General features: G+C 44.6%; 1 protein-coding gene across 1 annotated transcript in view; it reads left to right on the forward strand.

Annotated features, from left to right (window-relative positions):
- Positions 1 to 20,730, forward strand: part of STAB2 (stabilin 2) — a 125,977-nt gene that overhangs the window by 25,715 nt on the left and 79,532 nt on the right. The window contains exons 11-22 of the mRNA XM_036301187.1: positions 279 to 361; positions 1,682 to 1,831; positions 3,270 to 3,413; positions 3,971 to 4,027; positions 4,435 to 4,560; positions 8,470 to 8,523; positions 8,819 to 8,899; positions 10,863 to 11,015; positions 13,837 to 13,899; positions 17,274 to 17,360; positions 18,405 to 18,491; positions 19,555 to 19,666. Of these exons, the coding sequence (XP_036157080.1) occupies positions 279 to 361; positions 1,682 to 1,831; positions 3,270 to 3,413; positions 3,971 to 4,027; positions 4,435 to 4,560; positions 8,470 to 8,523; positions 8,819 to 8,899; positions 10,863 to 11,015; positions 13,837 to 13,899; positions 17,274 to 17,360; positions 18,405 to 18,491; positions 19,555 to 19,666 (1,197 nt within the window). The remainder of the gene's footprint in view (positions 1 to 278; positions 362 to 1,681; positions 1,832 to 3,269; positions 3,414 to 3,970; positions 4,028 to 4,434; positions 4,561 to 8,469; positions 8,524 to 8,818; positions 8,900 to 10,862; positions 11,016 to 13,836; positions 13,900 to 17,273; positions 17,361 to 18,404; positions 18,492 to 19,554; positions 19,667 to 20,730) is intronic.

The raw sequence follows: 20,730 nt of genomic DNA on the forward strand, positions 1-20,730 counted from the left end.
TGACCCTCACAGAACCTCTCATCCCAGGGTGTCCTTGATGCCAAGACCGTGGCTGCAGGAAAAATCACACCATTATGGGGAACCTTTGGAGGCCATGGCACCATGGTGCCTTACATTCTTAGACAGCTTCCCAGTTTACAAAGGGCCTGCGCATGCCACTTAGCACAGAGAAGCTCTGGAGTCAAGGGTGTAAGTGGATCACAAGGCCCATTGCCCGATTTTACTCTGCATGTGCCACTGACCCATTTGTGTTTTCTCTGTGTGTCTCGACTGCTAAGACAAAGCCTACGCCTGGCCACTCAGTAACCTGGGACCATTCACTGTGCTGTTGACGACAGACAAGGGACTGAAAGGATTCAATGTAAGTATTTAAAATAAGCCTACACCAAGAAGCTGATGTAAAAAAAATTCTTAGTAGGCAATACCTTCTTTTACTGAAATAGGAAACCCCATTAAAATAAAAGCTACTGTGATAAGGATGGTGATGTTTTGGTAAACTTCTAGTGAAATATAACATCCTGACAGGAAGTTTACAAATTATGAGCGCATAACTCAATGAATTGTCACAAAGTGAAGGCACTTGTGTATCCAGCAAGACCATTGCCAGCTCCTTTCAAGACCCTTGATGCCCCTTCCAATCATTATCCTTTCAAAGTAATCACTGAGGGTCCTTATCTAGAGTGATGTGATACATAAGATTTGCATGATGCAAAACTGCTCACTTCCTACAGGAAGAATTAAGTTAATGCACTAGCTAGGTATTTATTTCTTTAGTTTCATAAATGGTCACAGTGATAGGGGAGACTAGAAAATGGTAGTCTTCCATGTGAGCAGCTGTTGTCTGAGATAATTTCATCTGGTAGGAATGAAACTCATAGTGCCTGGTGGAGGTGTCCCATCATGATGCTATCAAACAGTTAGATTTGGTTTCATGTAGATAATGGACATATTGATTTGTATAAAATCGGTTTATCGTACTCTAAAATATTTTGTGGTGATTTTTGCTGCATTGAATAAAAACCCAGTAAGTTCCAGACTTTTCTACCCTACTATGCCACCACCATTAATCCATCAGAGATGAATCTACCATTAATCTTCAGGGGCGCCCTCCCTTCTCTCCTGTTGGTGGGAGAACTGGTAGATATTGCATGTCTCTGGGCTGGGCACTTTTCATGTGGTTTCTTGTTTAATATACAGATTTAGTTTGCACAAAGTTAATTCAAAAATCTCTGTTGGTGGATTATTGATGATACACTGAAAATATAGATTAGGTCTGGTGGATTTTAAACATCTTAATTTTACTGTTCAAGAGCTCCATTGGCCCACTCTACCTGCTCTTTTCACCTACTTCATACTTCATTTCCATCTGCTTCCTGGGCTCCAAGTCATTCCTGGTGCCTGCCACCCTCCTTGCTCCTCCTGGCCCCAGGGCTGCGCTCTCCCCACTGTGTCGGTTTCCAGGCTGGAATACTTGCCTGGTGGGAGAGTATACTCTGCATCGCCTCCCACTCTCCAGCTTCCCACTCTTTTTAGGGCCTGGCCCAGGGCAGCTGCACTCAGGGAAAGAGCCCAAACCCAAGTGAGGGTGCACTGACTTTGCTGAACAAGTCCATGAATGAATCACAAGCCTCATTTTCTCCTTTCAACAATGGAAACTGAAGGAATGGCTCTCTTTTCTTAGGTTAAAGAGCTTTTGATGGATAATAAGGCTACTCAGTACTTTGTGAAACTCCACATAATTGCTGGGCAGATGAACACTGAGCGTATGAATAGCACAGACACATTCTACACCTTGACGGGGAGGTCAGGGGAAATCTTCAATGGTGACAAGGTAAGGGTTTCTCCGATGTTCACTCCCAGGAGGAAACTGTCCACTGAGTCAGTGCCCACAGCTGGCCCTCTCTTTGTGTTTGTCAAAGAACTTCCCTACATAGGAAGAAGTAGTGAGCAACACCAGAAAGGGTCAGGTAGGAGTGGGGTGGACTGTTATAAACAGGGGGTTATAAAGTGATTGATTTTGCTCTGGTCTGATTTAGTTTTCAAGGCAACCATCATTCAGCTGCCAGCAGGAAGGAGGAAGTTTGTAGTCAGCCTGTCTCTGGAAGTATCAGCATGATGCCAGATCAGCATTCTGCTTGTAAAAGGAAATGGACTGTGTTTGTTTTAGATTACTGGAGTTTATCCATCCTCTCCAGCATAACATTCCACCTTTCCTAATGCCAATAGACTATTCTGTTTTTTTAAATAAAACCATCCTACTCCCCTTTCATAAACAGCTCTTTTTGTGACTTTACTGAGCTGAGGTACACATGATTAATCAACAGAATGTGCATGTGTGCGTTATGGACTATACAGTTATGGTTCACCAAATAGTTGATAGCTGTTACTCTATGGAAGGAACTAGGGTCAATGTTCACTTATGCTAGGTAAGATATACAGCAACCCTGGGAAAGACATTTTGCCAGAGCCAGGATTCAAGTGCAGGTCTGCCTGGTTCCAAAACCTGATTCCTTAACCAATATGTTGTACTGTGTGTATTAGGATAGGTGGGAGGAAGGAAGGAAGGAAGGAAGGAAGGAAGGAAGGAAGGAAGGAAGGAAGGAAGGAAGGAAGGAAGGAAGGAAGGAAGGAAGGAAGGAGAAGGTAGGGTGGAAGGAGAGATAATAGATAAATGGATGGATGAATAGATGATAGATAGATAGATAGATAGATAGATAGATAGATAGATAGATAGATAGAAAGAAAGAAAGATAGATAGATAGATAGATAGATAGATAGATAGATAGATAGATAGATAGCTTTCTCCTAAGGACATGCATGCCTTCATTCATTTATTCATTCAACAAGTAACTTATAGGAGCTACATGGGAGGAAGAAGGAATTAGCTTCCCTTATTTACTCAACAAATATTTTTATTGTGTGCCTTCTCTGTACAAGACACTAAAATAGACGATGTGTTTATAGTACATTGAATAGTTTTGCCCTTTTGGAGCTTGCACTCTATTGGGGGAGACTTGCAATGTCTGATTCACATGTAGCATGTGATAGCCATTAGTGATTTCACAAGATATCTCATTTGATCTTCATGGAAAGGCCAGGAAGTCAATCAAGCAGATGCCATCCTCCCTATTAGGTGAAGTGGCCTATCCACCATCAGACAGCCAATAAATGGCAGGACCCAAGGACTCGGGACTTCTGACTTCTAGTCCAGTGCTCACTCCGTCAAGGCTACCACACTAACTTTATTTTATTTTCCCTTGGTGTTTGAGGACAATCAACTAAAGCTTAAACTCGATGGAGGAAAAAAGAAGGTAAAAATTATAGAGGGGAACATAGTTGCTTCCAATGGGCTCCTGCACATCCTTGACAGAGCCATGGACAAGATGACGCCCACATTTGAGAGCAACTCAGAGGTAAGATATTTCAGCTAAAAGTGACGTCAATTCCAATCCATCTTCCTTTGCTCCATGGAGAGTCACATCCAAAAGGAAAATGCATGCCAGCAGTATAGACGTGTCCTTCACTTGTACTAGGACCCCAACCATGGGAAAGATGGGATACTTGGTTTTCAACAGAATTCTGGATACCTCTGAAGAGAGAAAGAAAGACCTGCAGTAGGTGTAGGAAAGGTCTTGATTTTGCGACTTCTCTTATGGCCACAGCTGACAGTTCAGTCCAGTGACTATTGAAAATGTATCCCTCATGCTTGATGGAGGAGGACAGCCTCCCTTCAATAATATTTATTCCCTCCGACCTGTTTGATGATGGCTAAATGCTATTGCAGAATGTGCAGGTCTGAACTACTGTTTCAATAATAACAGGAAATATTTATATAATATTGACCAGGTCTTTATTTTTATCTACCCACACTTACACATAAACTCTGTCATCAGCCTTTTAATGATAGGGAGCTTATTTCCTAAACCACCTTTTTTTTCCACTAGTTTTTAAACTAAATGTCTCTTTTTAGCAAACCATAATGACAATGCTACAACCAAGGTACAGCAAGTTCAGATCCTTGTTAGAGGTATGTACTTTTCATGGATTTCTGGAAATGTTTTACACCCAGTCCTTTGTAAAATTAGCCGATGTGTCAATGATAAATATTTTTTTAGGAATTACTCAAATGTTTGTCAGAGATAATTGCATATATAAAATTCTAATTTTTTTTGAATCTTTATTGTTGAGAGTATTACATATGTCCCCTTTTTCCTCCATTGACCTCTCCTAACTCACCCTCATCCCCCACCCCAGGCCTTCACCACCCTATTGTCTGCGTCCATGGGTTATGAATACAAGTTCTTTGGTTGATCTCTTCCCACCCACCCACTCATCCTCCCCTTCCCTCTGAGATTGCACCATCTGTTCCATGTTTCTATGTCTCTGGATCTATTTTTGTTCATTAGTTTATAAAATTTTATTTCTTAATTACAGAAAACCAATGTGGGACATGCCTTAGATGAGGATGGAGCTGGTGGACCATACACCGTTTTTGTTCCAAGTAATGAAGCATTGAGTAACATGAAGGATGGCACTCTCGATTATCTCCTCTCTCCAGAGGTATTGTACCCTACTCACTCTCATGGTATTATGGCAGCACCATTGCCTCAGTCTGTGCCCATACAGGCTTTTTCTAAACTAGGGATGGCAAATAAGTAGCATACATCTCACCACCTACCCTCCTACAACCAAGGCAGACATCATTAATCAATCACAGTCCTCTGGAACTAAGCCTGGTGTTGCTGTGGCTTAATTCTTAATTTTCCTCAATGGAGTTCCAAGTAGTCTGACTGACTATCAGACTGGGCATAGGAAATAAGATCTACGTATTTACAACCCTAGATCTAAATGGTTGGTTTGATTTTCCTGGCTCATCTAATATTACTCAGTAGCAAAATCAATATTTTAAGTTCTCTACAACTCTAAAACCATCTAGAAAATGAAGTCTAATCCAGGCCACTTTGGACCAGGTCTAGGCTAAATTTAAAAGGCATAAATGTTATTTTTAGATGCTCCAGCCTTTCCTTTTTATTGCTTTAACCCAGGGGTGGGCAAACTTTTTGACTCAAGGGCCACAATGGGTTTTTAAACTGGACCGGAGGGCCAGAACAAAAGCATGGATGGAGTGTTTGTGTGAACTAATATAAATTCAAAGTAAACATCATTACATAAAAGGGTATGGTCTTTTTTTTTCAATAGTTTTATTCATTTCAAACGGGCCGGATCCGGCCCGCGGGCCGTAGTTTTCCCATGGCTGCTTTAACCTCTCTCCATTATAGCCCTCTCTCTTTTTTTTAATGTTTCTTATTGATTTCAGAGAGGAGAAGGGAGAGAGAGCTAGAAACATCAATGATGAGAATCATTGATCGGCTGTCTCCTGCATGCCCCTTACTGAAGATCAAACCCACAACCCAGGCATGTGCCTTGACCTAACCATGATCTCCTGGTTTATAGGTCAATACTCAACCACTGAGCCACACTGGCCAGGACTATTACCCTCTCTTTATAAACCATAACTTTTAATTCTCTCATATTCTCCTCTAGGAAGGAGATTTCTTTACTCCTTCACACTAAGGTGTAAATAACTAAAAGCATTTAAAGTGTTTCCTTCCCCACAGATAACAGCCTCAAGGTGAGGAGAACAATAGCTAGTTATGGAATTTTGTTCATTAGAACATCAGCTGGTGGAAGGGCCACAGCTTTCTTCCAGGGTCCTGAAATCATGCCGCTGTCTTGGCAATGGAGCCAGACTGCCTACAACCTCATGCAGTTCAGTGCCGAGTATACAGGATGGGGGGTCCAGATATTTTAGGTTAATGATTCCCAAACTTTAATGTGGTTAGAAATCACCTATGGAGCTTGTTAAGTAGGAATCTTCCAGAAGTTTCCCCAACATTCTGATTGAATGGTACTGGAATGAAGCCAGAAATAGACATTTTGGGAAGCACCAACTTTAACTCAGACAGCCCAGGCCACGCTGTTTCTGGAACCCAGAAACGTGTGTGTATGGTTTAGAGGTCCATTTGGATACAGCCCTTTCTAGAATACTTTCCTCAGTCAGTGTCCATACAGGCTTTATCTAAGCAAGGGATGGCAAATAAGGGTATCTTAATTTCAGAAAACTTTGGATGAAAAAGATATGCCTAGAGGAGATAAATCAGAAGGTGATCTCCCTTACATTGCAAACAGATGTTCAACATATTAAAGGATTTGCTATAGGTTTGCATTTAAAATGCAATATTTCCAGTGTCTTAAAAATAGGATGTTATTTTACACTTATGATTCACACTCAAATTTTCTGAAACTTAGCTATTGCAAAAAAACAAAACAAAACAAAAACTGTTATACCTTTCTTTAGAACTCACACTGATACCTAATGTTACAGCTAAAAAAGTAATGTTACTCCCCCGGGAGATTATTAAAATCCTGAGATTATTTGGCCTCTCTGAGTGCATGAGCTTCTGATACAGGTTTTAAAATAATAATAAAGGAGTTCTCAGACACCTAATCAGGTACACTTACAATTAAAACAAAACCTTTTAACCAGAATAGGAAAAATAAAAACAAAAACAACCTTCTTGCTTTTCTGTCAAGCACCTTTGCTCAGAAAGCTCTTCTCTTTCTCGCCCCTCCGTCCAGGGGTGCCCTGGCCAGGTGACTCGGTTGGAGCACCTTCCCATACAACGAAAGGCCGCAGGTTCAATTCCCAGTTAGGGCACATAACTCGGCTGCGGGTTCCATCCCTGGTCGGGGCACGTATGGAGCGATGTTTCTCTCTCTCTTCCCATCTCAAAAAAAAAAAAAAAAAGCATATCCTTGGATGAGGATTTAGAAAAGCCTCCTTCCAGTGGTATCTGAAGCTGGCTCACTCAAGCTCTTGAGGGTAGACGATGTGTATCTCTTCCCAGCTCCACCCACTGAGATCACATTGGTAGCTTGAAATCAGCCCAAGGTAGTTTACACCATAGAAATTGGCCAACGCTATAAATCATGGCTTATTTTTTTTTTCTCCATGGAAACAGTTTACTAACACACCACTGCTCCTGGCTCTCAGTCTCTTTTCTCTCAAAGGCACTATTTTTTTTTTCCTGCAAAGAATATACAATTTCAAAGTCTCTTTGTCCTGAGTCATATACACTGTTTTTCCGCTTAAGTTTCTTGGTGGGGAATAGAACAACCTTTCTGCCTCTTTCTCAGTTGCAGCACCCGTGTGGGTTAAAATGTCCCCACCTCTGGGACGCTCCTTCTGTCTCCGTCCATCTTAATAGCATCCTTTAGTTTTATCTTCAGAGAAGAACCGCAGTGAAAGTCCCATCAGCTACACCAATAAAATGGAAAACACACTGATCTCCTCAGAAGAGTGGTTTCCAATTCTCATTTGGGATGCCGTGTTTCCTTTCCAGTGTATCCTTCTATTTCTCCTGAAAATAATGTTCAGTCCCCAAATCATCCCATCCCCACCGAGACCACAGCTACTGATGATAAGCCCCAGTTTACAGCTTCGTCACCGAACTAGACAGAATAGAACTCTTGTGATCTAGGACTTCACGCTGTTGGAACATGTCCCTAGACTGGTCAGCCTCTTTGGGGGCATTACTATGATCTCGCTTTGTGACCATTCACCTAGTGACTATGGCTGTGCCATGAAGCACAGGGACTGTGAAACTTGTAACCCCTAACTCTGGCTCAGCTGAGAGATTGCGACATTCTGCAACAGACTACCTCCATTGCCACCACCTCCTTCCCCCAAAGAGAGTGGGCCCCAAGCCCCTCACCTCTGTGCTCTCTCCAGGACACCCTTCGGGGCTGCTCATCCTGTTTATAGCCCAAGACCCTCTTTTATCTCCACTGTTGCTTCCGTTTTCTGAAGCATGGGAACTTTTGGGAAGGACTTCACAGGAGAAATGCCCATGTTCCATTGGAGCTCAGAAGGGCAAGTGTCCTGACCAGATAATCCAAACAAAGACTGCTTAGTCCTCAGTAACCATCTCGTATGTGATTATGGGAAGAGTGAAAAAGAGTCATAAACTAAGGCTGTCTTAGAAAATCTAGAAGGTAGCCTTGGGTGTTGAGAGAGGTCAGGAGCCGAGCGACTGAGAGCTTGGGCTAATTCTTCGTCTTATGTCCTAAGTTGGCTCTGTGACCTTGGACACGTCTTTAAAACTCAGTGTTATCACACACAGAAGGAGTCAATAGTAGTCCCCACCTCACAGGGCCGTTGGGAGGATTGAATGAGATGTACATATAGTGTTTTCAGAACAGCTTCTGCTAAAGTAGGAATTTGGTGAATGTTAACAATCGGGGGTTGGATTTTCTCACCCTGGACTTCCCACTAAAGGCATTATGGGTCACTTATTTTTCTTGACTAAGTGTCCAAAGTCATGTGAGGAGGTTCCTACAAGAGGGTGGGTGGGTGGGGAATGTTGTGTTTTCCTCATTGACTAAAGAAGTGTTTTAATTCCTTCACAGGGATCTTGGAAGCTTCTGGAACTGGTCAGATACCACATTGTCCCCTTTACCCAGGTGGGCCCCACTTTTTCAGCTCTTTTCCCTTGCTTTCAAGATATCTGACCTTAAATTTGCAGTATGGCTGCTAGAAAATATGTGACAATTGTCCTTTTTCTATAGTTCCAAGCGTACCCTTAGCTGTGGATAAGGAGCTTGCTATCAAAGAAATCTTCAAAGCCACAAAAACACATGACTTCTGAGCTCCCATTATTTATTTCATGAACTTGCAGGCTGTTTCCCAGTGAGGACGTTATGAAAGCGAGGCTCTGTGTGTTGCTCTCAATGTCTCTGTCTATTGTTCTCATTGCAGCTCGAAGTGGCCACCCTCATTTCAACCCTTCGCATTAGGAGCCTGGCCAACCAGATCATACAGTTTAACACAACCAGCAATGTAGGTGAAAACTCTACCACTGGTGACTTTCATGCATTTTTGCTCTTCTACTCATTCTTCGGGTTATCCTACCTTTGTACTAAGTCACAGGCTTAAAACCTTTACGATTATTTCATTCATGTGTTGCCTTTGTCAGCAGATACCTGCTGTGCAGCTACAGGTGTGAGAGTCTGACCTAGTTGCCAAGGATAAAGCAGTTTGGAAAGAGACAGGCTTCCATCCAAACTAGGAAAAGAAACTTTAAACAATGAATTAGCAACCAGTTAATTATTTTAATTACAATTGCAATCAGTGCCACCAAGTGGAAGTTAAGAGGACTGTGAGAGCATGCAACAGGAGGAGTCGGAGCAAGTCTGGGGGCCCAGAGGTCCGTAGTGAGGACGTGAGGCTTTGGCCAAGATTCAAAATATGAGTAGAATGGACCTGGGCAGAGATGAGTAGAAGAGAGTTCCAGGCAGAAGAGAGAGCATGTGCAAAGGCCCTGAGGTGGAAAACAACATGATTGATTTAAGAAACTCAAAGAAGACAGCATTATTCAGCTAACTCCCTGGGGTAGTAATATCAGCAAAAGTCTGGTCGAGTTATGTCTCCTAGTGATTCATTGCTGGTGGTGATGACGATGGTCACTCAACCTTTCAACAGATAACTGTTGAGTGCCTACTATGTGCCAGACACTGTTTTATGTCCTGAAGGTAGATCAATGAACAGACAAAAGTCCCTGGTTCTGTGGGACCTTCATTCTAGTAAGTAGGATGTACAATAAGTAGTAAGTAGTAAGTGCAATAAACAAATAAGTAAAATAAGTCATGTATGAGAGACTAGGAAGTGCTAAGACAAAAACCAGCAAATCAAGGAAGGGGGATGGAATGCAGGAATGGGTCTGACATTTTAGATAAAGTGCCCAAGAAATCCTCATGGAGAAGAAAACATATGAGCAAACATAAGACCTGATGGAAGTGAAGGGAGAAGTAGTGTGACTATTTGGGAAAGAGCATTGCAGAGAGAGGGAGCAGTAAGTGCAAAGGCACAAAGCAAGGAGCGTGCCCAACCGGCTTGAGGAGGAAGGACAGGGTCCGTGTGGCTCCATCAGAGAGAGCAGAAGGGAGAGAGGTTGGAGCGGAGATCAGAGCAGAAGGAGGGAGCAGGAGAGGCCGGGTCAGGACATGCAGGGCCTAAGCTCTCAAGGTGAGGACATAGGCTCTTACTCTAAAAGAGGATAAGAAGCCACTGGAGGATTCTGAGCAGTGGAATGATGTGATCGCCAGACATACATTTTGGGAGACTGGTTAGGAGACAACTGCAATAATCCAGAGAAGCATGATGGTGACTCAGACCAGGGAGGAAGCAGGGATGTGATAAGAAGTGGTTAAATTCTCCAGGCATTTTAAAGGTAGACTTAGCAAAAGGTGCTGTTGGATTGGCTGGGAGTAAAAAGAGAAGAAGCCAAGGATGACCCCCAAGGTTTGACTTGAGCAACCACAAAGATAAGTTGCCATGAGCACTGCAGGTGGAGCAGATGTAGGGGAAAGTGGAGATCAGCATTCTTCACTAATTTGTTCATTTTCTGCTCCCTTCCCTACAACATAAGCAGGAACTTGTCTAGATTTGTTCACCTGATATATCACAAGGTCAGTAAATGCATCTGAATGAATGGATCACCACAGAGAAATCAATTAATTTGCCCAAGATGTCATAGCAAATACATTGTAGAGCTGGAATAGTTATACCTCTTCCCCAGTTAAGGACCATTTCTGCAAGGACATCCTTGCCGGGCATTAGTCAAGAATTCATTTAACAGATTCATCTCTCCCTGTCAGCCAAGCCCTTCTAATAGCAGTCTTCCACTCACTGAAAAGTCAGGTGAAGTTGAAGGTCTCCCATGAGGTCGCCACCATTCAGACTTACCAGGGGACCACTGGTGTCCCTGCAGGACAGAATGGAAGATATCACTGCTTCTTTCCAGGGGCAGATTCTGGCAAATGATGTGGCAATGGAAGAACTTGAGGTCGCAGCCAAGAATGGCCGAATCTACGCACTGACTGGAGTTCTGATTCCTCCCTCCATCGTCCCAATTCTGCCCCACCGATGCGATGAAGTGAAGAGCGAGATGAAAGTGGTAAGAAAACTAGGACAGTAAATAAGGGCCCCTAACCTGCCCCACAAAACAGACAACATTCCCAGCTCTCACTGTTCTGAGAAGCTTCATCCCAGAGTGTTTCTGTCTTCATAGAAAGGCAGGCGTGAACTAAGTTTCCTTTGGGGGAATTTCCACAGTGATAGAAGATGCCTGTATTAGTTTATTAGTTTTCTAGAGCTGCCATAACAAATTACCACAAACTAGGTGGCTTAAAGCAACAGAGATGTGTTCTCTCACAGCTCTGGAGGCCAGAAGTCTGACATCAAAGTATTAGCAGGGCCTCTGAAGGTTTGGGGTTGTGGGGGTGGGGAGGGGGTCTTCCTTGCCTCTTCCAGCTTCCGGTGCCTCCTGGGGACCCTCGGCATTCCTTGCTTGTAACTGTGTCATTTCAATCTCTGCCTCCATCTTTGCCTGGCCTGCTTCCCTGTTTGTGTCACTGTGTCCCCTTCTCTTCTTGTAAGGACACAAGTCATTAGATCTAGAGCCCACCCTAATCCATATGGCCTCATCCTAACTAGTTACATTTGTGAAGACTCAGTTTCCAAATAAGATCACCTTCAGAGATTTAGGGAAACATCAATTTTTGGGGGGAACACTACTCAACCCACCACACTTCAAGGCACTTTAAGAGGATTTAAAATAGAATCTCTTCTCAGGTGTATGCTCTGGCCTAGCCAATCAACCATCTTTCTGCACTTCTTTTCAAATACCAAACTTCCTATTTGCCTATGAGTTTATGTACCTTCTAATGGCCTTTCCTGTTTCCATAGCAACTTTCTTTGGCTCAGCTGTTTTAATCAGAGCTCCCCAAATGTTATCATGCTGTTACATGTGATCTTTCAGTTCCCAAGGAAACCACAACCCAAAAGTCACAGCAATAAGAGGTTTGGGTATTTCTTTTCAGGACACTTCAATAATGCTTCAATGATTGTCCTCAATATCCTTGGAACATGGGCATTGAACAAGGAATAATGACCTGTTTTTATAGGTTTTATTGTATTGTTCCCTCTTCTTGTCATGAAGGCTGGAAGTAGTTAGTTGAGTGCCTGGCACAGACTTGTGGCTGATTCCTTTGATTCCAGATTTCTTAATTAATATAATGACTCTACTATGTTTTAGCTACTGTGATGGTACTGGTTCCCCATGCCAATCACATGCCATCTGCGGGATTTGGTTCAACTTTGAACACCACTTTTTAAGAGAGGCAGAAACTTGGTCCCTTTCCCAGCCAGTCCCTGGCAGCAATTTAGGTGTTTGGTTCAATCCTTGAAATAAATATTGGCAGGTGTGTCACCTGGCTTAGGCCAGGATGAAGAGCAGAAAAGGACAGATTGAAATAGTCTCATCTCCTGGCCCAAAGGTAAAAATATTAGGGAAATAGGGCCTCTGCAGAATCGATAATTAGACTCCTTCGGAGCTCCTCTACCCCAAGCAGCTGCCGTTCAAGTTCAGGGAAGGAATTCTGTGGAGGAAACAAGGGCAACCATAAGGTCAAGGTTGCCTAATTCCAGGTTGTTCAAAAGTTTGTTCTTCATGTCCCCAAAGAACAGAATCAACATGTGGGTTTGAACCACAGCCTAAAGCATTGTGGTGGGGAAAAGAGCTTCCCATTAGCTGCCTTAGAATGGAGTCTTCTATTTTCTCTGGGTGTAAAGTCAAATCTATCTGCTCCATGTAATTTAGGGTGGTTTTGATTATCTATTAAAAGCACAAATGCATTCTCTGGAAAGTATGTATTGCTAGCAGGGAATAGAAGCTGCTGGCACCTTCTAGAAGTCTCAGTTTTCACCAGGATGAACCCATAGCTGCCTTTGGCCATGTGCATTTGGATTTGGGGACATGTATTTTGGATTTTAAAGGTTTAATCAATAGCACTGTGTACTTGATAGGGTCTAAGGTCCCTGAAGGAAACAGAATGTATCCCAAAGGTTCAAATGGAGAGAGTTTAATGAAGAAGCTACTACAGAAAGATGGGCAGGGCTAAGGAAATAAGTTATGCTGGGGCATCCAGGGATGGACAATGGCAGGAAATCATTCCCACTCCAAGGCCAAGGATTCCTGGGGGGGGGGGGGGGGGGGTATCAAGAAGGGGAATAGGTTACCTGAACCCAGTGAGAGTGGGAAGAGCAGAGGAAGTGACGCCATCAGGAGCTGTAGAAATGGTGCCTAAGCACAGAGAGCAGGGAAGAATTACCTTGACCTCGCTCTCTTCCAACCCATCAGTCTCCTGCTGGCGCCTCCCATTGGCCAAGACCAATCAGAAAAGGCCAAGGAAGCCTAAGAGACCATCCTCAAGTTCTACCTGCTGGAGCACAGAGCCCAGTAGAGAACTTCAGAGAATGCCTGGAAAGATTTGGAGGAACACACCCTTTCCTTGCTCCTAAATCACTGAAGTGAGGAGCCCAGGAGAATGAAAGGCAGAGTTTCAACGTTCATCCTCATTACTGCTAAACTCATTGGAGAACAAGGACTTCATCTTAATCCTTCATCCTTGGCATAGATGGCCTACTATAGTGCCCGCTGTGGGTCAGGTGCCTCTCTACACACAGAAAGTTGATCTGTCTGACCCTAAAAGCAGGAGAGGAAGAGGCTGTGCAGGCTCAGTTCCTTCTCCCCAAATCCTCCTGCACCACCTTTACTCCTTTTCTCTGGGGAGGAGTCAATAGGGGGTGGGGAGAGAGGCCAGGAGGCTTACTCTAGTAGAACCCCCTTCTCAGAGAGGAAGCATGAGACCAGACAGGACAGTCCCCTGCTCCCTCCTGCAGGGGCACCTGTGCTGATCTGCTGACTTTCCTTGCAGGGCACATGTATGAGCTGTTCCCTTTTCTATTGGAGCAAATGTCCTGCCAACTCTGAGCCCATGGTGAGTGTGACAGCTTCGTGGGAACGCACATCACCCAGGCAACCCCACTGATGTGGTTTCTCTCCTTTCCACCTTCCTCTGAAAGATGCTAACTCCAACCGGGGTGATATAAGATGAGCTCTTAGCCTACTGCCTGTGTTTCAATCCTTGCTCATTAACCCGAAGTAAGTTGCTTAGGCTTTTTAACTCTCATTTTCTTCATCTGTAAATAATAATAATGATTAATAATAATAATAAACACCATGGGATTAGCATGAATTAAAAGCCCAAGCACAATGCCTAAATCAAGTAGCCATTCAGTAAAGGTTCATTCCTTCTCTACTTTTCCCTCTCAAACAAAATGCAATGTTTGTATTGGGAAGGCAAAACCTTACCTTCACCCTCCAAGAGTCCAGCTGGGCCTCAGAATTAAACTGACATAAAACAGATTAACAGGAGAAAATCACACAGATTTCTACGCTTACATGGGAGCCTCCATAGAAGAATGAAGACCCAGACAAGTGGCAAAACCCAAATGCTTATACAGTAGGTTGAACGAAGAATGGCAATTTGGGGAAAGCAACTAAAATGTATGGGGAGGATAAAAGAAGAACAGTTGTATTTAATCCTCACCCAAGGATATTTTTTCCATTGATTTTTTTTTTTTTTTTTTTAGAGAGAGAGAGTGGAAGGGTGAGGAGGGAGAGGAGGGGAGAGAGAGAAACATCAATGTGAGAGAGTCACATCAATTGGTTGCCTCCCCCAACTGGGACGGGAATGAAACCTGCAACCGAGCTATGTGCCCTTGACTGGGAATCAAACCCGAGACCCTTCAATTCACAGCCAACACTTTAACCACTGAGCAAAACCAGCCAGGATGAAGAACAGTTCTTTTTACAAGGTCTGTATGTACAGATTTTTCTTGGCTTCAACTCCTTGTCAATGGTGACAAGATATTTCTTTTCTCCAGTATGAAGAGAGCTACTTTCACATAGTTTTATCTTCCGACAAAACTTGAGATCACCATTATTGTCCCATTTCACAGATTAGGCAACAGAGGCCCACAGTTTCCAGAAAGAAAAGAGATATTTGCTGTCTTTCAGGTACCTTTAGCTCAGAATAATCCTTACCCCAAAGTGCCATACTTTGGGATGACGTGTTCTGCCACTCTTTATTCATATTTGCTCTTCCCAAGCATCAGTCTAGAGAAAAATATCAAGAAAATGACACTAGAACCATCAAAACCTTTTCGAGTTTGGTTGAATTCTATACACATCTACTGAGGTTTATAGTGCTGATTTTGGGGGCAGAAACATGAAAAAGATTGTTTTATTTTGGTTTTGTCTTGAGAGCTCTGATCTAAAAGGAAAAAAGACTGCTGTACAATTCACAATCCATATGCCATGTATTCTATTGGTGGCAAAAGCCAAATGTTCTAAGGTCAAGTTGATGAGGGAAATTTCTGCCTCTAAGTATCTCCAAAGAAAGAACTTCCCTGCCCAGCCCGTGTGGCTCAGTGGTTGAGTGTCAACCTGTAAACAGGAGGTCACAGTTGGATGCCTGGTCAGGGCACATGCTCAAGTTATGGGCTCAATCCCCAGTGTGGGGAGTGCAGGAGGCAGCCAATCAATGATTCTCTCTCATCATTGATGTTTCTATCTCTCCCTTCATCTCTGAAGTCACACAAAAATTTTTTTTAAAAAAAAGAACTTCCCAACCAGAAGTTTCACTCAACACGAGAATAAGCCACTAAGGAAGGTGATGAGCTCTCGGTGCAATCTTATTGTGAAGCATCCCATACAGCAAAACATTAAAATTATATAGGCACAGGTGTTCAGATATTTATTTTGCTTAATGAAGCCATCAGCCCTGCGTCCTTCAGCATGCTGTCAACCAGGGAATATGGAGAGAGAGGGGGAAGAGGAAACCGTGTTGGCCAGTATCACAGCAACTGCTGGTGCCAGCCATTGTTCTCAAAGCTTTCTGCAGCAAACCTAGGAGGTAGGCATATTATTATCATAACCATCATGTCACCAGGAAGCTAAGGCAACGAAATAGCAAACACCTCGCACAAGGTCACTCGGCTGATACATGGCAGCACCATGAACCCACATTGCCACAGCCCAAAGGAGGAGGAGGAAGAGAAGAAAGAGAGATGAGACACTTGGGTTGGAGCCGAAAGAGTCTCCAAATTGCCCCTCCCAGGCTCCCATGATCTGCACCTAGTTAATTATCCTTAGATCCAACTGAAGGACTAAATATTCCTTCCTCAGTAAATGTGTCTCAGAATTTGAGATTTTACAGTCTGTGGTGTTCTCAATGCTTTCTTCTTGAGCAAGAGCCTACGAGGAAGGAGCAAGCTCACCATCAGCATTTATAGAACATAAAATCTGAGCCAAGGACTAATGCATCTGACAAAACTTGAGATCACCATTATTGTCCCATGTCAAGGATCAGGCAGCTGAGGCCCACAGAGACTACATGACTTGCCTGTGATATCCTAAAGTTAGCACGTGGAAAGGCAGGTCCCATTCTCTGGACCTGCCACTTCGTAGCGGTGTTCCTTAGGAAAATGACAACCTATCTGGGCTTCAGCTTCCTCATCTAACGAAACGGGATGAAAATATCCACGTGGGGTTGAGGATTGATGACCTTGTGTATGTAATGTGTCCGGCCCTAGGACGTTCTCAATAAATTGTAGTTCTGGATCATCATGAGTGGGCATGGGGTTAGAAAATGAAAGGTGCATTTAAATCTGCCTCCACCTCCAAGAGAAAAACCACACTATCACTATTGGGCGGGAGGGGTCTTTCTAAAATTAGAGATAGGTTCTTTACTGATAACAAAGTTTCTATGTAAGAGGAGCTTAGGGGTGGCAGGTGGTTGGAAGGGGAGGCTAAGCTGTATCCAGGATGCGCAGGAAAGTGTTCCCTGATTGATTATCGATGTCCGCTGTGGCACTACAAGGGGCATAAAGATACATGGCCTGCATTGTGCTAACCCTGGCCTGTATTAGGAGACAGAGTATCTAAAGAGGGTGACCACCCAGTAGGCATGGCTCAGTGGTTGAACGTCAACCTATGAACCAGGAGGTCACAGGCCCCATCTCCAGTGGGGAGCATGCAGAAGGTAGCCGATCAATTCTTTCAAATCATTGATGTTTCTGTCTCTCTCTTCCTCTCCCTTCCTCTCTGAAATCAATAAAAATATATTTTTTTAAAAAAGAGGGTGACCACACCCTGACGGGGATCCCCCTGTGCCCAGTGTGGTCTAGAGCATCCCTGACATCGATGGTAAAATGGTAGTAGACTATCTAGTGTATGTAAAAGCTAGGGGATGCCAAGAGGACCTTCAAATGCACATAGCAGTGCTTTTTCTCATTGGCTTTCTTCCAGGAACTCTTCACACACAAATGTGTCTACACCGACAGAACCAGGAACTTGAAGAGTGGCTGTGCCAGATACTGTAATGCCACCGTGAAGGTGAGGAGGGTGTGTGGCCAGGGCCTTCATCCAGGCCACCAGGGCTCACATGGAAACCAGCAGGGCTGGGCAGCACCACGGCCACACTCTTGAGCCCCAGGTTCCGTGAGTCACAGGTTGCCTTGTAGCCTTGGCCATGTCTCCCTGCAGGGGAATCGAAGGGTGGATTCTCCACATGGCAGCCAGGTCACCCCCTTCCCTGCATCCACCCTTACCATGGTGGCCTCTGGCTCTCAGTATAGAGCTCACACTCTCAATACCCCCACACAGGCCACGCTCTGCCTCTGACCTGCCTCATGCCTCCCTCACAGTGTGGGCACTGGCCATTCCCAGCCTCAAAATGCTCTTCCAGGTTTTCTTGGAGCTGAGTTATCTTTCATGTCTCCCTTTAACTGTCACCTCCTCCATCAACACCCAATCTACAGTGACCTCCCCAATCTCCATCACCTCTGCCTCCACCTGCCGCCACTTTAGTAAGGTCTTCTGTCTTCCCAGCACTGACCACTCTCTGAAATTCCCTTGTTTTTCTCCTCCTTGTCCTCCTCCTCCTCCTCTTCCTCATTCTCCTCCTCTTCCTTGTCCTCCTTCTTCTGCTCCTCCCCCTTCTCCTCCTTCTTCTCCTCCTCATCCTCATCCTCCTCCTTGTCCTCCTTTTTCTTCTCCTCCTACTACTCCTCCTCTTCCTCCTCCTTCTCCTCCTCCTCCTCCTCCTTCTTCTCCTCCTCCTTCCCTTCCCCCTCCTCCTCCCTCTCCTCTTATATGTATTGTCTCTTCCTAGTTAGATAGAAATAGACCATGAGACAGCCTTCATCTGCCTTGTCCCTGGTACGGTGCCAGGCTGCCCCCATGGTCAGCCCTCAGGAGATTTGTGGCGAGCAGGTGGCTGAGCACTAGCCATGACATCATCTGCAAAAGAAAAGTGAGCCCATAATGGGGGAGGGGGCTAATGCTGTTTAAAATAATAATAGAAATTAAAATAGATCTTCTTTGAGGAACTGGCACTCTGCTTGGGTTTTAAAGGGCAACACACATTTTGTCTCTCAGATACCAAAGTGCTGCAAAGGCTTCTACGGGCCCAACTGCAACCAGTGTCCAGGAGGCTTCTCGAACCCATGCTTGGGAAACGGACAGGTGATCAGGACAGCCCCCAGTGCATGCTTTCCATAAATGCAGAGGGTGACCTTTCTGAAGTCGAAAAATTATCTTTAAAACCACTGAACCCAGAAATGATGCAATGCCAGCCACTGTTCCCAGGAAGTAAAAATAAGACAGCTCGGTTACTAAAAGAACAGGTGTCGGCATTGGGAGGACTCTTGCCCCAGAAGGGGACGGTGGGTATAGTGATGTCGCCTTGGATCTCTGCTTTTCTGCTGCATGACCTTGGGCAACTCAACAAGGCTCTCTGGATCCCACTTTCCTCCCAGAGGAGGCAGTGGGGTTGGCTGAATCTTTAAGATTCCTTCCAGGACTGAGATTTTGTGAGACTTTAAAAAAACAGCACTGCCCAGTGATTGTTGTTGTTTTTTAACCTACCCCCAAACCTAAGGAAACATAAAGGCCAAAACTTAACTCCTGCTTGGAGGCCAGAGCTAAACAAACAAAGGTTAAAAAAAAAAAAAAAGTAGCTGTGGTTTATATGGAAAAAGCATAGATCTGTGCCTTTAAGAAATCCACATTTACAATATGCTCTTTCAAGGGGAAGGAAAAACTCTGCCACCACGTGTGGGGACACACACAGGTGAAGAAAGGAGGGTGGCATGGCACCAATTAATTTCCGTAGCCGGGTGTTCGGGAAGGCACCGAGCCCAGCTCTGATGAGCGTTGATCGCTGAAAATCTAGCCTCAAGCTGGCCGGGGAGGTGGGAGGCAAACATATTAACACTGAACGGAGAAACGCTGCAGGGAGAAGCCACAGGGCTGAGCAGGCGAGAACCTGGAGAGAAAGGCCAGCCTTCATTCTGGAGGTCGATGCCTCGCCTCGCCAGCCTGCAAGCATTGTCTGGAGGTTCCTAGTTCACCTTTGTGACTGTCCCTCCCTTGAAAGACTTCCCTTAAAGTTCTAAATCCAGGTTTGGGACCCCAAGCTTATCCTGCCTGGTACCAAGAAGTCAGGTCATGCAGCGAAGCAGTCGGGGACCCCTTTGGGTGCGGGCGAGTGTCGTCCTGACGGTCCCGGGCCTGCCTCTGCCCCCAGTGCACAGACGGCCTCGGCGGCAACGGAACGTGCATTTGCCAGGATGGCTTCCACGGCTCCCAGTGCCAGTTCTGCTCGGATCCCAACAAGTACGGACCTCGGTGTGACCAACGTAAGTGGCACCTCCAGGGCTTCCCTCCGCTCCTCAGCCAGGCTCCCTGCTGCCCTGCAAGCCGGTGGTGTGGGTGGGCCTGGCGTCCTGGGTCCCTCTGCTTGGGGATGCCCTCACCACAGGGCATTTCTTAACAGCTTGCTCCTGACACTGTAGCCCATGCCAGATGTCTGGGCCCCACTCACCAAGTTACTGAGAAGGTGGGCCTGGGGTGGTATTTGACAATTTGTATTTGCAAAAAAAATTCCCTGGGAAGGGTGACAACTGCTAGTCCAAGGACCACACTTTCAAAACCAGTCTCTAGGTTTCTCCACATACCTGAACGTGATGGATGGTGGGTTCCAAATCAAGAAACAGACTCACTACCTGTCTTTCAAGTGGTCCGCTTCCATCAGCTCCTCCCTTTGCCAAATGTGCGACCTTGGGCAACTTACTACTCCTCTCAAGGACACAGTATCCTTGTCTGTAAAATGGGGCTAATACTACTAACTACCTTGGACAGTTGGTACAAGTTGTGAATGGAAAACACTTGTCCTAGAACAATGCCTCGCGCAGGGTATGCACTACAAACATGCTAGCTATTATTATTCTCTGTTATTGTTGCTACTGTTGCTATTCTCAGTTCAATGGCATAAATGTCAAGAAGCTTAGAGAAAAATGGAGAACGTTCCACAACAACAGGCAATGAAAAAATGCAGTTATACAATCTTAGAAAATGCATTCTGTTCTTTAAAATGGCATGATGTGTATATTTAGGTATGCAAATATATTTAGGTACATCCTTCTGAGCTAAGATTAGAATGTAACAAGAATAAAGGGAACGCATCAGAGCTGGCTGTGAAGTCCAGCCCAACTCAAATTAAATCCCCACTGTGCTACTTACTAGCCATATGGCCTTAAAAAATGTCTCTCATTGAGCCTCAATTTTCCCATCTCTAAAATGAAGATAGTACTGGTGCCCACTTCACAGGTTGTTGATTAAGTTAGATCATAATGTAGGGCTTCAGCACAGAGCTTGCACCTAACAAATAACCAGTAAATGAAGCCATTTTTATTACTGTTAG

This window comes from Myotis myotis, unplaced genomic scaffold, assembly GCF_014108235.1.
Source record: "Myotis myotis isolate mMyoMyo1 unplaced genomic scaffold, mMyoMyo1.p scaffold_m19_p_3, whole genome shotgun sequence".
Classification (NCBI taxonomy): domain Eukaryota; kingdom Metazoa; phylum Chordata; class Mammalia; order Chiroptera; family Vespertilionidae; genus Myotis; species Myotis myotis.